The sequence below is a fragment of the Aythya ferina genome (genome assembly GCF_964211825.1).
Source record: "Aythya ferina genome assembly, chromosome: 32".
NCBI lineage: Eukaryota > Metazoa > Chordata > Aves > Anseriformes > Anatidae > Aythya > Aythya ferina.
The window spans coordinates 1096484-1111070 of record NC_140329.1 but is presented as its reverse complement, the minus strand read 5'-3'; the positions used below and the strand labels follow the sequence as shown (position 1 = coordinate 1111070).

General features: G+C 50.3%; 1 protein-coding gene and 2 long non-coding RNA genes across 3 annotated transcripts in view; 2 read left to right on the top strand and 1 right to left on the bottom strand.

The window, feature by feature from the left end:
- LOC311425575 overlaps nt 1-14587 on the bottom strand; it is a 329601-nt gene that overhangs the window by 125980 nt on the left and 189034 nt on the right. The window lies entirely within an intron of this gene.
- LOC311425573 overlaps nt 1-14587 on the top strand; it is a 189831-nt gene that overhangs the window by 42086 nt on the left and 133158 nt on the right. The gene's annotated exons all lie outside the window — the stretch shown is intronic.
- Nucleotides 1-14587, top strand: part of LOC311425599 (olfactory receptor 14A16-like) — a gene marked incomplete at both ends in the record, with an annotated part of 37906 nt that overhangs the window by 20865 nt on the left and 2454 nt on the right. The window contains one exon of the mRNA XM_084501538.1: nt 2155-2500. Coding sequence (XP_084357664.1) covers nt 2155-2500 — 346 coding nt within the window. The remainder of the gene's footprint in view (nt 1-2154; nt 2501-14587) is intronic.

Genomic DNA, 14587 nt, shown 5'->3' with positions numbered 1-14587 from the left:
GTAGCTGACATCACCAGGGGACATGGGCCATGGTCCCGACCCAACCTAGGGACCCAACATAACCAAGTGACCCGGGGTCGGTGTACCGACCCAACCCTGTGACCCAAGCCGGGGAGCTGACGTTACCAGGGGACCCGGGACCGGGGTCACGACCCGACCCAGGGACCCGGGCCGGGGACCTGACCCGACACGGGGACTCGGGCAGGGGACACGACCCAAACTGGGGACCTGGGGTCAGGGTGAGGACCCGACATTTGCGCACGAGCCGGGGACCTGACATGACCCGGTGACCCGGGGCCAGGGTCCCGACCTGACAAGGGCACCCAACATGACCAGGGGACCCGTGGCTGGGTTCCCGACTGGACCCAGGGACCCGACATAACCCAGTGACATGGGACCGGTGTGCTGACCCGACCCGGGGACCCAGGCCAGGGAGCTGTCATGACCCGGTGACTTGGAGCTGCGGTCCTGACCCGACCCGGGGACCCGGGACAGGGACACGACATGACCTGGTGACCCTTTCCATGATGACCAGCTGTGGTGAAGGCCTTGGGTTGCTTCGCATTGACTGAATGCCAGAGGATACTGGAAAGCAAGAGAACCAAGACTTTGCACATCTCTGGGCCCCAATGGCAGATGCCACTCACAGAAGGAGCCCAGGCAACAGCAGTATGCTTTGCTGAGAGGCAAAACCCCTCTCACAGCAGACGGTACAGGGAACAAAGCCTTCATCCCATTTGGCTGATCTCACAGGAATACCCAGGCACAAGGCTGCCAGGCTGTCACCATGGCTGTCGCAGTGTGCCGCTCTGTCAAGCACCAAGTAGCATTTCAGGAGAATCCAGCCCTATTGCTTCTTCTGCAACTAAATGGCCACTTTTCTGACCCTGTCAGGCTTCTCATGCATTTGACATCACAAAGAAAAGGTGGTGTCTCCTTGCTAGGGATATTGAGGAATAACCCCAAGCACCTGTGTAGGCTGAGTAGAGGGGGAGGATCACCTCCCTTGGCCTGCTGGCAACACCCTTCCGAATGCACCCCAGGATCCCGTTGGCCTTCTTGGCCACAAGGCACACTGCTGGCTCATGCTCAGCCCACTGTCCCCTAGGACTCCCAGGTCTCTCTCTGCAGAGCTGCTCTCCTGCTGGTCAGTCCTCTGCCTCATCGTTCCTCCCTCTGAATAGCAGCACAGGCCTCTGGGGTATCAGCCACTCCTCCCAGCTTTGTGTCATCAGCAAAGTTGCTGAGGGTACACATCATCCACTTCATTGATGATTAAGTTGAACAGAAAGAGGAAATTTGGCACATCCTGTAGCTCTGCACACTCAAGTAGGGCAATTGCTGCCTCAGGAATAAGTCAGCACAGTATTTAGAGAGGGCCAGTCAGTGTTTTGTGTGGTCTACTTCCAAGTGTTTTCCCCAGGAGAGACCCTGCTGCCTTCCAGGAGCTGTGAGCCCTGGAGCCCAGGGCCACGTGCAGGGAGCCTGGTGGGGGGCAGAGCAAGGGAGGCCTTGGGCTGGGCCTCTGCTGCTGAGCTGGGCTGGGCTCCTGGGCCCAAGGGGAGCTCGTGGCAAGCGGGCAGCGCTGCAGAGAGACAGCTCTGCCCAGGAGCAGCTCCTCTGCACAGCGCAGCAGGCCTGGGGGCACTGCCTGCAGCTGGCACTGGGAGGGGAGAGAAGGGAGATAGAGGTTACGGGCTGCGTGAATTGAGAGGATACTGAAAGCTCGATGAGGAATCAATGCTTGCAGCACATTACAGGGTAAGTCTGTGGCAGAAGGAAAATGCAGAAAGGCCGGGCCCTGAGTGCTCTCTTTTCACAGGCTGGCAGCAGGCTCTGCAGCCAGGTGGCTGAAAGAGGTGTCTAGGTCTGTGGTGCAGAGCAGGGTCCCTGCTGTGCCCCAGGGGCTGTATGCCGGGGCAGGGCCTCTGCCACCTGCCAGGCTCAGCACTCAGCCTGCCCGCGGAGCTGCCCAGGGCGCTGCGGGGAGAAGCTGCGCGTGTAAGGAGCCCCCCCGGCAGGGCAGGGTCCTGCTGCTGATGGGAGGCTGCTGCCTAGGGCAGCCTGCTCACAGCTACACAGCACCCAGTGGCATTTCGCAGGCAAGTTTTTCATGTTTAAAGTCCAATTAGGAATATTCTGTCCTCTTGCCAGTTACCTATTCTTCTGGTTGGTTTCAGTTTAGCATTTGGCTGTTTTGTTTTCATTGTGGTGTCCTACGTGCAGATCTTCAGGGCTGTGCTGAGGATGCCCTCTGAGCAGGGACAGCACAAAGCCTTTTCCACATGCCTCCCTCACCTGGCTGTGGTCTCCCTATTTCTCAGTACAGCCATGTTTGCCTACCTGAAGCCCACCACCTTCTCCTACACAGCCCTGGACCTCGTGGTGGCAGTTCTATACTCGGTGGTGCCTCCAACTTTGAACCCCCTCATCTACAGCATGAGGAACCAGGAGCTGAAGGGTGCTATTAAGAAAGTTTTTTCAGGGATGTTTCTTAAGGGTGATTATTTTCCCTTCTTTCTCCACAAATGACTTTCTGAGTATCTTCTTGCAGGCTTGGTCCTTGTGTCCTTATCATTTTAGTTATTGCTATCCTCAGTTATCACTTGTATTTATAATTTTCTAAAAAAAGATAAAGTATTTTCTTCATCATCCTTTTATTGAGTAATGACACTGCTCTGTAGTCTTGAGGCTCTGTAAATACACATCTAATGGTTTGTCAGCACTGACTCTCTTAGCACCTTCGTAATAAAATGGGGTGTCCCCAGTGCGCTGCCTGAAGACTCGTCTTTTCCTTCAAAGCTGGTGGCAAGTTCAGGGCTGTGCAGCTGTAGCCTGAAAGGCCTGTTGCTGCATGGATTTGGGAGAGAAGAAGCTTATTACCGTGCTGTGAGCAGTGAGAGACCATGGGTAGGAATTAGGAGTAACCTGTTGGTGTCTGATGACTGTGGAGATGGAAAATGTTTATTGAGATGCCTACTCACGGCTGTCCCACACGGGGCAGGGCAGAGGACATCTTCCAGGAGAGGAATGTGGAGTTGGTTGAAGGGCCCAGGTGTTCTTCATGAGCAGACTGTGCCCAGAGTGGGCAGTGACCCTCATTTAGTGGGTTTGTGTTCGTGGGAGACTGCTTTATTGTGCTGTCCTCTGTGCAGATCTTCAAAGCTGTGCTGAGGATGCCTTCTGAGCAGGGACAGCACAAAGCCTTCTCCACGTACCTCCCTCACCTTGCCATGGTCTTCCAGTTTCTCAGCATGTCCATGTTTGCCTACCTGAAGTCCCCTCCATCTCCTACCCATCTCTGGATGTGGTGGTGACAGTTCTGCACTCGGTGGTGTCTCCAGCATTGAACCCCTTCATCTACAGCATGAGGAAGCAGGAGCTCAAGGATATCATTTGAAAAGTGTTTTTTGATTGTTTTTCAGTATTCCTAGAATTCCCATGCATTTATTATTATTTATTGATGCTTGTGCTTCTGCTGTTCCTAGAATAATACGTGATTTCCTCCCACTACTAGTGAGGAATGACTTTGCCTTGTCTCACCTGAAGCCTGTATCAAAAAGTCTGTCTTAAAGCCTTTATCTGACTGGACTCTCCCAGAGCAGCTGTGTAATAAAATGGGATGTCCTCAGTGTCCTGCCTGAAGGCTGGGCTCTTCCTTCAAAGATGGTGCCAGCAATAGGCCTAAATACTTGCTGTTTCTCCCTGGGTGCAAGACCAAATAGCTCCTGGTTGTGTCTAGTGACAGTGGACTGTGACAAAGGACTGTTATGGTTTAACCTGGCTGTCAGCTAAGCACCACACAGACATTTGCTCGCCCTCCCCACTCCCTCTCTGGGATGGGAGAGAGAATCGGAAAAAAAATAAAGCCTGTGGGTTGAGAAAAAGACATGTTATTAGGACCAAAAAGAAAGAAAAATAATAATAATGATACTAGGACTACTAATAATGATGTCTACAGAACAAGTGATGCACAATGCAATTGCTCACCACCTGCAGACTGATGCCCAGCCTATCCCTGATCAGCCGGACCCTCCACCCCGGCCAGCCCCTCCTGTATAAATGCTCAGCATAACATCAGATGGTATGGAATACCCCTTTGGCCAGTTTGGGTCAGCTGTCCTTGTTCTGTCCCCTCCCAGGACAGAGCGAGAAGCTGAAAAGTCCTTGGCTTAGTGTAAGCAGTGCCCTGCAACAGTTAAAACATCAGTGTGTTATCAACATTATTCTCATCCTAAATCCCAAACACAGAACCTTACCAGCTACTAGGAGAAAAATTAGCTCTATCCTAGCCAAAATTAGGACACAGTGGAGATGGTGATGGTTACTGCATAACATACCCATTGTGCGTATACCCAAGAGGCCCCACAAAGTGACAGATCACACAAGGTGGGGTCCCCAAAGACAAAAACAATAAATCAATGCATCTGTATGTTTAAACTGAGTTCTAAACTGAATTATTTCCAGGTAAGCAAGGACTGTGCAGCCCCAGAAGAGAGAGTGGAACCCAGCAGGCACAGGGAGGGGGAGCTGGCAATGACCAATGTCATCCTTAGTGAAGTACCACCATCTGGTCCAGAGATAAACCACAGCCCACTTGCTCTGCAGAGCAGCACCACTATTCAGCACTGCCCAGGAGGGAGCTGGTCTTGGAAATGTCTGGGTCCTTCCGCCTGCTGGGATCTGTGTCTGCACTGGGAAATGACCAGCCCTGTCACCCATGCCCTGGTTCAGGCCCTGGCCCCATATCAGCCACTGCCACCAGATTACTGCCATCAGATTACTGCCACTGTCCCTCCACACTAGGTGTTGGGTTTTTCCCTGTGATCTCCCCTGATCTCAAGCAATGAGTCTTCTTTTGGAGCAGGCCCTCACAGCCTGCCTGCACAGTCCCAGAGAATCCTGGTGAGGCAGCACTTCAAGAGCAGGCTGTGATTGCCCTTGGTCTCAGTACCTACGGTGATCTGGCTGGGGCACAAGGAGGGGCAGAAAGGACAAAAGACAATGAGGAGGAAAGGTAGAAAAAGAAATTTCAAAAGAAGCTAAGGAAAAAAAATCACATCTGAACATGAAAGGTGAACCAAGTACTGACCAATGTGATCTAACTCTCAAGTTATCCCAGCTGAGGCCAGGCCAAGGTACAGACCTCCACAGGTTCCTTCCAGCTCATAATCCTCAAGGAAGAAGGAGCTGTTCAGTGGAGTCAGGACCTGGGAACACTGCTGTGGGCTGAGACAGTGCCTGCTTTTGTAATCTTTGTTCATCAGGGTTACCTAGTGAGTTAAGTCATCCTAAAAGCAAGCTCTGTTCTATGGGCACCAGGACTCAGACTGGTTTGAGGTAGCACAGAAAAGTTTTCAGAAACACTGCCAGCTATCACAGAACTACAGAATGTTTGAGGTTGGAAGGGAGCTCTGGAGATTGCCCATTGCTCAAGCAGGACCAGCTTGAGCAGGTTGTCCAGGACCATGTCCATGTCCAGACAGGTTCTGAGTATCTCCAGGTATGTTGGCTCCACAACTTCTCTAAGCAACCTGTGCCACTCATCAACCCACTTCACAGTACAGAAGAGCTTTCCTGTTTCCAGGAGGTTTTACCAACCTTTCCTTTGGTGCCCATTGCCTCTTGTCCTGTCAATGGGCACTTCAGAAAAGAGTCAGGCTGCTTTGTCTTAATTCCTCCCATCGTGTCTTCACCTAATGTGGCCACACCTGGAGTATTGTGTCCAATTCTGGGCTCCCCAGTACAAGAGGGACATGGAACTGCTGGAGCTAGTCCAGAGGAGGTCTACAAAGAAGATGAGGAGCACCTGTCATACAAAGACAGGCTGAGAGAGCTGGGCCTGTTTGGCCTGGAAAAGAGAAGACTGAAGGGAGATCTCATCGATGTGTATAAATATCTGAGTGTAGGGTGTCGAGAGGATGGAACCAGATTTTTTTCAGTTGTGCCCAGCAACAGGACTTCAGGCAGTGGGGCACTAACTGCAGCACGGGAAGTTCTGTCTGAATATGAGAGAGCAGTTCTTTACTAAGAGGGTGACAAAGCATTGGAACAGGTTGCCCAGAGAGGTTGTGGAGTCTCCCTCACTGGAGATATTAAAAATCTGCCTGGATGCCATCCTGCACAATGTGCTACAGGTGCTCCTGCTTGGCAGGGAGATTAGACTAAACAATCTTCAGAGGTCCCTTCCAACCTCAGCCGTTCTGTGATTCTTTGGTAAAAATCTCCCCCTTGCCTCCAGGCTCAACACTCCACCTCTCTCAGCCTCTCCTCATCTGAAGACTCTCCAGTCCCTTAATGACCTTTGTGGCATTTACTGGACTTACTGCACTACATCCAGGTCTTTCGTGCACAAGGAAGCCCAGAACTGGCTACACACAGGGTTTGGTCTCAGCAGAGGTCAGTAGAGAGGAAGGACCAACACCCTGAATGTACTGGCAAGGTTTGTAATAATGAAGCCCAAGGTGCTGGTGGCCTTCTTTGATGTAATTCCACATGGCTGGCACCTGCTCATCTTGTTGACCACCAGAAAACCCAGGTCCTTCTCTACCAAGCTGATTTCTAGCTGGTTGGCCCCAAGCAATGTCTTTGTGCATAATGTTATTCCTGCAGGAGCATTTCACTTTGTTGAATTTCATGTGATTCATCTTTGCCTAGTTCTCTAGCCTGTGAGGTCCCTCAGAATGACGGCAAAACCATCTTGTGTGTCGGCCACTGCTCTCAGATTCATATCATCTGCCAACTTGCCCCATTGTACAAGTCATGAATAAACTTGTTAAATAATATTGGTCCAGTATTGACTCCCTGTTTGCACAGTACTGAACGACCTCCTGATGGAGTGTGTAAATCTGGCTACAACCTTCTGGACACAAATGTTTATCAAAATTCCAGTCCATATCATCCACACAGGATCACAACATTAAAGAATGGCTGGAGTATGAATGGATAGGATAGGACCCAATATTGCCCTCACAGTGTCCTGCTTGTGACTGCCTTCCAACTAGACTACATGCCACAGGACTTTGAGCCCGTCCGTGTGGGAACTTTCCAGTCCACCTCACTGCCTCCTCATTCTGACCAGACTTGATCAGCTTCTCTATCAGGATCATATAAGAGACATGTGAAAAGCCTTTCTGAAGACAAGGCAGACAGCATCCCCTCCTCTCCCCTCATTTACCAAGGCAGTCTTTTCATTGGAGAAGGTTATCCAGTAGTTAAGTCTCAACAAATACTTGATGAATCCATGCAGACCACTCCTGATCACTTTGGTATCCCCCATGTGCTTGGAAATGTTTTTCAGGATTAGCTGCTCCATCACTTTCCCACAATCTGAGGAAAGGCTGTCTGGCCTCTAGTTCCCTGGGACCTCTGTCTTGCCTTTATGCAAGATAGGAGTCACATTTGCCTTCCTCAGTTGTGCTCTGGGCCTCTTTCTAAGGCTGTGCTCTGGGTTTCTGGGTATTGCTTGGAGTCTGGCACATGGAGAGCCATGGTGCTATGCAACTGTACACCCCATAAAGATTTGGCCAGCTCATAAAGAGGAAGGATGAAAGGGAAGTCCTAGCAGGTGTGGCCATGGGTCAACAGCAAAGAGCTAAAGGCAGGACCTATCCAGCCCCTCTAACCTTCATTGCTTTCTGCTCAATTTAGATCTGAGGTGGAGATGTGCAATGTGCCAATACATGCATATCCTGGGAACACAGTTGCACTATTCAAGATTTTGGGAAGGAATGTGTGCAAGTTTGGATAAGAATTCATAGACAAACCTAAAAATTCTGAAAATTAGTGCATTTCATTTGAAGATGGTTTCCATATTTGAAGCAATGGTAGAAAAAATATTGATAAATTCCATTTAATTTTTTTCCTTTTAATCAGGTCCGTTCCAGGCTCACAACCAGGTTGCTATGTGGGTGTATTATTTGGAGGTCTTTTGTGCCACAGAAACTTCAAATCCATTGGGACCATCTGCTCACCTCTGACTCTGGAGCACACAGGCCAGCAGCAGTAACAGGACTGGGGACAGGACCTGTGAGGTGACCTCTTCCTGAAGCAGCTGATGTGTCAGCCCTTGCCTCCTGGCTGACATCTGTGCTTTTCCACTTACACCTGCCAGCATCCCTGATAAGGCAGCAGAAGGCACCTGCTTGGCACACTGATTATGAGATGCCCTCTGTCTGAGAGCCTGACAGGCCCCATGCAGGAAGAGGCCTTGGGTGTGGGTTTTCACATCCCTTCTGCCTGAGCACATGGTGGAACAGCAATGGGCACGCAACTTGGTTACATCTACCTGAGAAGCTGGATGGCCAGCAGCAGGTATATGGTTTGGAAGATCATGGTGAGGTTTCTTCTGTCTGGTCAGGCCATAGGTCTCCAGAAGGCTGACATCTCTGGACATCTGCTAAAAAAGTGGTTTGTTGATGATAAAGCTTTCTCTGGTGCTGAGAAACAGCAGAATAGAGTCAAAACTGCTACGAAGTGCTGCTTGGAAGGTGAAGAGTGGGCATGAGGAGGAGGAAATGTCACTGAAAGGGTAGTGCTGTGGTGCCAGAGGTCACCCCTACAGAGTCAGTGGTCAGCCCATGCCATTGTGTTTCAAAGATCTGCCATGGTGGGTGGGCAGACAGCAGTGAAAGTATGGAAATGCCAGGGTGAAAGCAATGTGGAGAAGCAAGGTGGGTGCCTGCAGGGAAAACTGGGAAGGGATAGGACAGTGCAGGGCAGCAACCCAGTGGGGAGGCCAGCAGGTGTCCTTCAAACAGCATGACATACCCCACATCCCACTGCCCCAGGAAGAGTCCTGAGCCACGGATGAGGGACAGGACCTCCCTGCCCAGGGGCTGGGGGACAGGGCTTGGCCTTTCTGCTTCACCAAAAAAAAACAAGGCCTTTACTCAGCATCAGAGTTTCCTGCCCAGTGCTTTTGCCTACCTGCAATCATGGCCTCCAATTGTGTGCTCTAACAAGTACATGGGGAGGCTTTGTCAGTAATGACCCTCACTGGGGCCCATTAATACTCCTAGACACTTCAAAGTCTCCTTCTGACTTGAACTTCTCCTGCAGTTACATCATTCTCTTCTCACTACCTGAGGTTTATGGACTCAGCACCAAGTGCACCATGGGGCTCATTACAATTCAGCCATTTTTATCCAGTCTTCCAGACTTGTACAGTTAATTAGTGAGTTTTCAAAAGTGTAGTTAAAGACGAAGTTTTCAATGACCACTTTACAAAACAACATTTTCATATATAAGCTTATTTAACTTAGTAGTATTCACCAGTTGACATTGATCCAAAGTGTCTCCTAAGGAGGTCTGGATGGATAGGAGACGCATTCCCTTGAAGTCCTAGACTGTATGGACAACCTTGCTGCTCAGCTCTCCATCCCCACCACTTCTCTCATCAGCCACCGTGACTTGCATCACTTTTAATTACACCAGACTTCTCCACTGAAATCTTCAGGTGGATGTTACAGCTTCTTTGCACCAACTGCTGCCTCCTTACCAGAGAAAAGTAGATGCAAACAGTTTTTTCTTGTTATTTCTGTGTGTGTCTTTGTTATTAATACTTAACAAAAAATACAGCAAAGAAACACACATTAAAAAAAAATAGAAAAAAAAAAAGTCCACAGCAGTGGGCCATATCCAAGTTGCACCATGCACAGGGGATAAGTGTACAAAAACATTTGATTCAAATAGATGGGAAATGGTAAATGAGAAATACAGCTACAGAGTTGTTTACATGGATGATGAGAGAGACTACTGAAATACAGGCAAGTGGAATTCCCCTTAAGTCCCAAGAAGCAACTCAATGCATGAGAAGTATCTGAATGACCAAAGAGCAAGAGCAAGTGGAGGGAAACTCTGCAGAATAATGGAAACTGCACGTGTCCAGATAGTCTGCTGGAAAGGTGACTTCTGATATGGTCTGTTTAATCAGCCAGCTGGAAATACCTGAAAGGCTAGTCCTGCCTGACCAACCTCATCTCCTTCTATGACCAGTAACCTGCCTGGGGGATGAGGGAAAGCCTGCTGACATAGTCTATTTAGACTTCTGCAAAGCCTTTGACACAATCTCCCACAGTATTCTCCTGGAAAAGCTGGCAGCCCATGGCTTGGACAGGTACACTCTATGCTGGGTTAAAAGCTGGCTGGACGGCCAGGCCCAGAGAGTAGTGGTGAACAGAGTGAAATCCAGCTGGCGAGCAGTCACCAGTGGTGTTCCCCAGCAGTTGGTGTTGGGGCCCATCCTCTTTAATACCTTATTGATGATTTGGATGTGGGAATTGAGTGCACCCTCAGTAAGCTTGCAGATGACACCAAGTTGGGGGGAAATGTTGAACTGCTGGAGTGTAGGAAGGCCCTGCAGGGGAACCTGGGCAGGTTGGATCGATGGGCAGAAGCCAGTGGGATGAGGTTCACCATGGCTAATTGCCAGGTCCTGCTCTTTGCTCAAAATAACCCTATGCAATCACAGAATCACAGAATCACAGAATTTCTAGGTTGGAAGAGACCTCAAGGTCATCGAGTCCAACCTCTGACCTAACGCTAGCAGTCCCCACTAAACCATATCCCTTAGCTCTACATCTAAACGGCTTTTGAAGACGTCCAGGGATGGTGACGCCACCACTTGCCTGGGCAGCCTGTTCCAATACCTCACAACCCTTTCAGTAAAGAAGTTCTTCCTAAGAGCCAACCTAAAACTCCCCTGGCGCAACTTAAGCCCATTCCCCCTTGTCCTGTCACCAGGCACATGGGAGAACAGACCAACCCCCACCTCGCTACAGCCTCCCTTGAGGTACTGATAGCGATAAGGTCGCCCCTGAGCCTCCTCTTCTCCAGGCTGAACAAACCCAGCTCCCTCAGCCGCTCCTCGTAGGACTTGTTCTCCAGGCCCCTCACCAGCTTCGTCGCCCTTCTCTGCACCCGCTCAAGCACCTCGATGTCTTTCTTGTAGTGAGGGGCCCAAAACTGAACACAGTACTCGAGGTGTGGCCTCACCAGAGCTGAGTACAGGGGGACGATCACCTCCCTAGCCCTGCTGGCCACACTGTTCCTGATACAAGCCAGGCTGCTGTTGGCCTTCTTGGCCACCTGAGCACACTGCTGGCTCCTATTCAGCCGACTATCCACCATCACTCCCAGGTCCTTCTCTGCCTGGCAGCTCTCCAACCATTCCTCTCCCAGCCTGTAGCTCTGCTTGGGGTTATTGCGCCCCAGGTGCAGGACCTGGCACTTGGCCTTGGTGAACTTCATGCAGTTGACCTCAGTCCATCGGTCCAGCCTATCCAGATCCTCCTGCAGAGCTTTCCTACCCTCAAGCAGATCGACACACGCACCTAACTTGGTGTCATCTGCGAACTTACTGAGGGTGCACTCGATGCCCTCGTCCAGATCATCAATGAAGATATTAAAGAGCACCGGCCCCAGCACCGAGCCCTGGGGGACGCCACGAGTGACTGGCCTCCAACTGGACTTGGCTCCATTCACCACAACTCTTTGGGCCCGGCTATCCAGCCAGTTTCTAACCCAACGAAGCGTGCGCCAGTCCAAGCCAAGAGCAGCCAGTTTCTTGAGGAGAATGCTGTGGGAGATGGTGTCAAAAGCCTTGCTGAAGTCAAGGTAGACCACATCCACAGCCTTTCCCTCGTCCACCAAGTGCTTCACTTTGTCATAGAAGGAGATCAGGTTCGTCAAGCAGGACCTGTCTTTCATAAACCCATGCTGACTTGGCCTGATCGCCTGCTTGCCCTGCAAGTGCTGTGTGATGACTCTCGGGAGGATCTGCTCCATGAGCTTCCCTGGCACTGAGGTCAAACTGACAGGCCTGTAGTTTCCCGGGTCTGCCCTCCGGCCCTTCTTGTAGATGGGCGTCACATTTGCTAGCCGCCAGTCAACTGGGACCTCCCCCGATCGCCAGGACTGCTGATAAATGATGGACAGTGGCTTGGCCAGCTCCTCTGCCAGTTCTCTCAGTACCCTTGGGTGGATCCCATCCGGCCCCATCGACTTGTGCACATCTAAGTGCTACAATGCTACAGGCTTGGGGCACATCTAAGTGCTACATCTAAGTGCTACAATGCTACAGGCTTGGGGCAGAGTGGCTCTGGTGAGGCCGTACCTCGTGTACTCTGTTTAGTTTTGGGCCCCTCACTTCCAGAAGGACATCCAGGTGCTGGAGCATGTCCAGAGAAGGGCTACAAACCTCGTGAAGGGCCTGGAAAACAAGTGCTATGAGGAGCAGCTGAGGGAACTGGGGTTGTTTAGTCTGGTGAAGAGGAGGCTCAGGGGAGACCTTGTTGCTCTCTACAGCTACCTGAAAGAAAGTGGTGGGGAGCTGAGTGTTGGCCTCTTCTCACAGGAAACTAGTGATAGGACTAGAGGGAAGGGCCTCAAATTGCAATGGGGCTGGGGATTAGATTAGAAATTAGGAGACATTTCTTCTCAGAAAGAGTAGTCAGGAATTGGGACAGGTTGGCCAGAGAAGTGGTGAAGTCACTATCCCTGGGGGTGTTCAAGGAAAACTTGGACATGGTGCTTAGGAACACGGTTTAGTGGGTGACATTGGCAGTAGGGCAATGGTTGGATGAGCTGATCTTGGAGGCATTTTCCAATGTTGACTTATGATTCTATGATTCTCTGATGGGGAAGATGAAATGTGGTGCTCAAGAGACAGAGTTCTGGCAATGCCACTACAGGGGAAGATCAGTATTTTTTCTCCTGCTGTAATAGACATCATTAAATATGATCATTTTGATTTCATGGGACACATCAAATATTGTATTAGAAGTGTTCAATCATTTCAGCTGATTGCAGTGTGCTGATTGAAGTGAAATTTTGAAATTCTTAAAAAAAAAAAGTAGGCAATCTTTAGTCTTACACCAATAAAATGACAGTTTTCTGTTGTGCATGGAGCCCTAATGTCACAAAACCCTCGCTGCCCAACCCTCGCTGATGGGCAAAGGAGCAGGGGCACCTTACAGAGGAGTTGTGGTTGAGGAGCCAGGGCGGGTATCCCTTGTCCTGAGCTGAGGGCCAGCAGCATGAAGGGTTCAAGCTGGGGAGAGTGGAGACGTGGAGGAAGGTCCCAGTGACACGGCTGGGAGGTGGGTTGTGATGCCATTCCTACTTGCAGTGACCTGACTGCCTGGTGGCAGGCAGGCAGACACGGTGATGTCATCGAGTGTATCATAAACCCCATGGGACACAGGGGGCAGCTCTGACGGGGGACAGCTCTGTCGAGCCACCATGGCTGGGCTGCTGCTGCTGAGGTCACCTCCTCACAACAGTGCGATGGGCCAGGAGCAGGCAGGCCTCAGGAGGCCATCAGGAGCAGCAGCTGTGGAAGCTGCAGACAGTTGCCTCGGCCCCTGGGGAGGACTGCCTTGCAGTGATGCCAGCTGGACATGGGATGGGAGCCTGTGGGATAAGGCACAAGAAAGTGCTGGGTGTGACAAAGCACAGCATGAGAAAGGAGCAGAGTACAGGCAGAGCTGTGAGGGACAGCAGTATCTCACGTGCCCTTGGTGGGCAGAGATGTGAGCGATGGGCAAACGGCACAGAGAGATAGAGGGGAGCAGTGGAGACCAGAGGTCTGGTCCTTGCTCTAGAGACTCCAGATGCCTTGTACCTGATCGCATCTGTCAGTCCTGCCTTCTTCCAGTTACAGTTGGTCTGGGTGTGCTCAGCCATACACACCTGTGTGTGCACATCCATGTGTGTTTAAAAGATTGTGTCTTTGTGTACACATGACTGGATATTCTTGCAGACACCAACTCTAGGTGAGCTTTACCTTTCCTAAAAGCATATGTCCACCACAAAGGTAAGATAAGTAAGTTTCTTTTTTGGAGCCTGTCCTTGCTGTCACCCCCTGGCAGATCCTTCATGGCCCCTCTCAGTGCCCTATCCCTGCATCGTCCCAGCCCCACTGCCCCACACATGGTCCCACAGCCGTGCTGCCAAGGCACTGCACATGGCAGTGCACATTCAGGGTTGGGTCAAGCTCCTGCTATTACGATTTCAATGGCACACTTGTGGTCCCCTCCTGCCATGGCCCTACTGCATTTGCATCCTCCTCCAGCCCCCAGCTGTGGGAGTGTGGCCATGTTTATCTCTTAACTTATGCTTCATAAATGATTTCATACCTAATTTATAGAACACTATTTTTTTTATTCAAGCTCATAAATAAAGTGGGCTAAAATCCTACTAAGTAGCTGATACAAATATTGCTAGGAAGATGTGGATCAAGTTTTCACTTCCAGGCGAATGCAACTTAACTTCTGTATTAACTTTGCTGATGTTTCTGGGATTCCCATAATAAACTATAGCTGGTACGATACCATTTTTAAAGTATGCCAGAAACCTGAATTTGAGGTACATAGCAAGTTCCCAGTATATGAAGAATAAGTCACTTGCACTGTCTTATCCCCATAAAGCTACAGTAGAATCCTCTAGGAACCACAAGGTGGCTTTTGCTCTGTAAGGAAAATTGTTAGTGTAAATGACAATATTCAGCACTGTTGCAGTGTTTTAGTAAGGCTCACAGTCCATAAACATTTTTGTCTTTCATGTATCTTTAAATATATAGTTACTG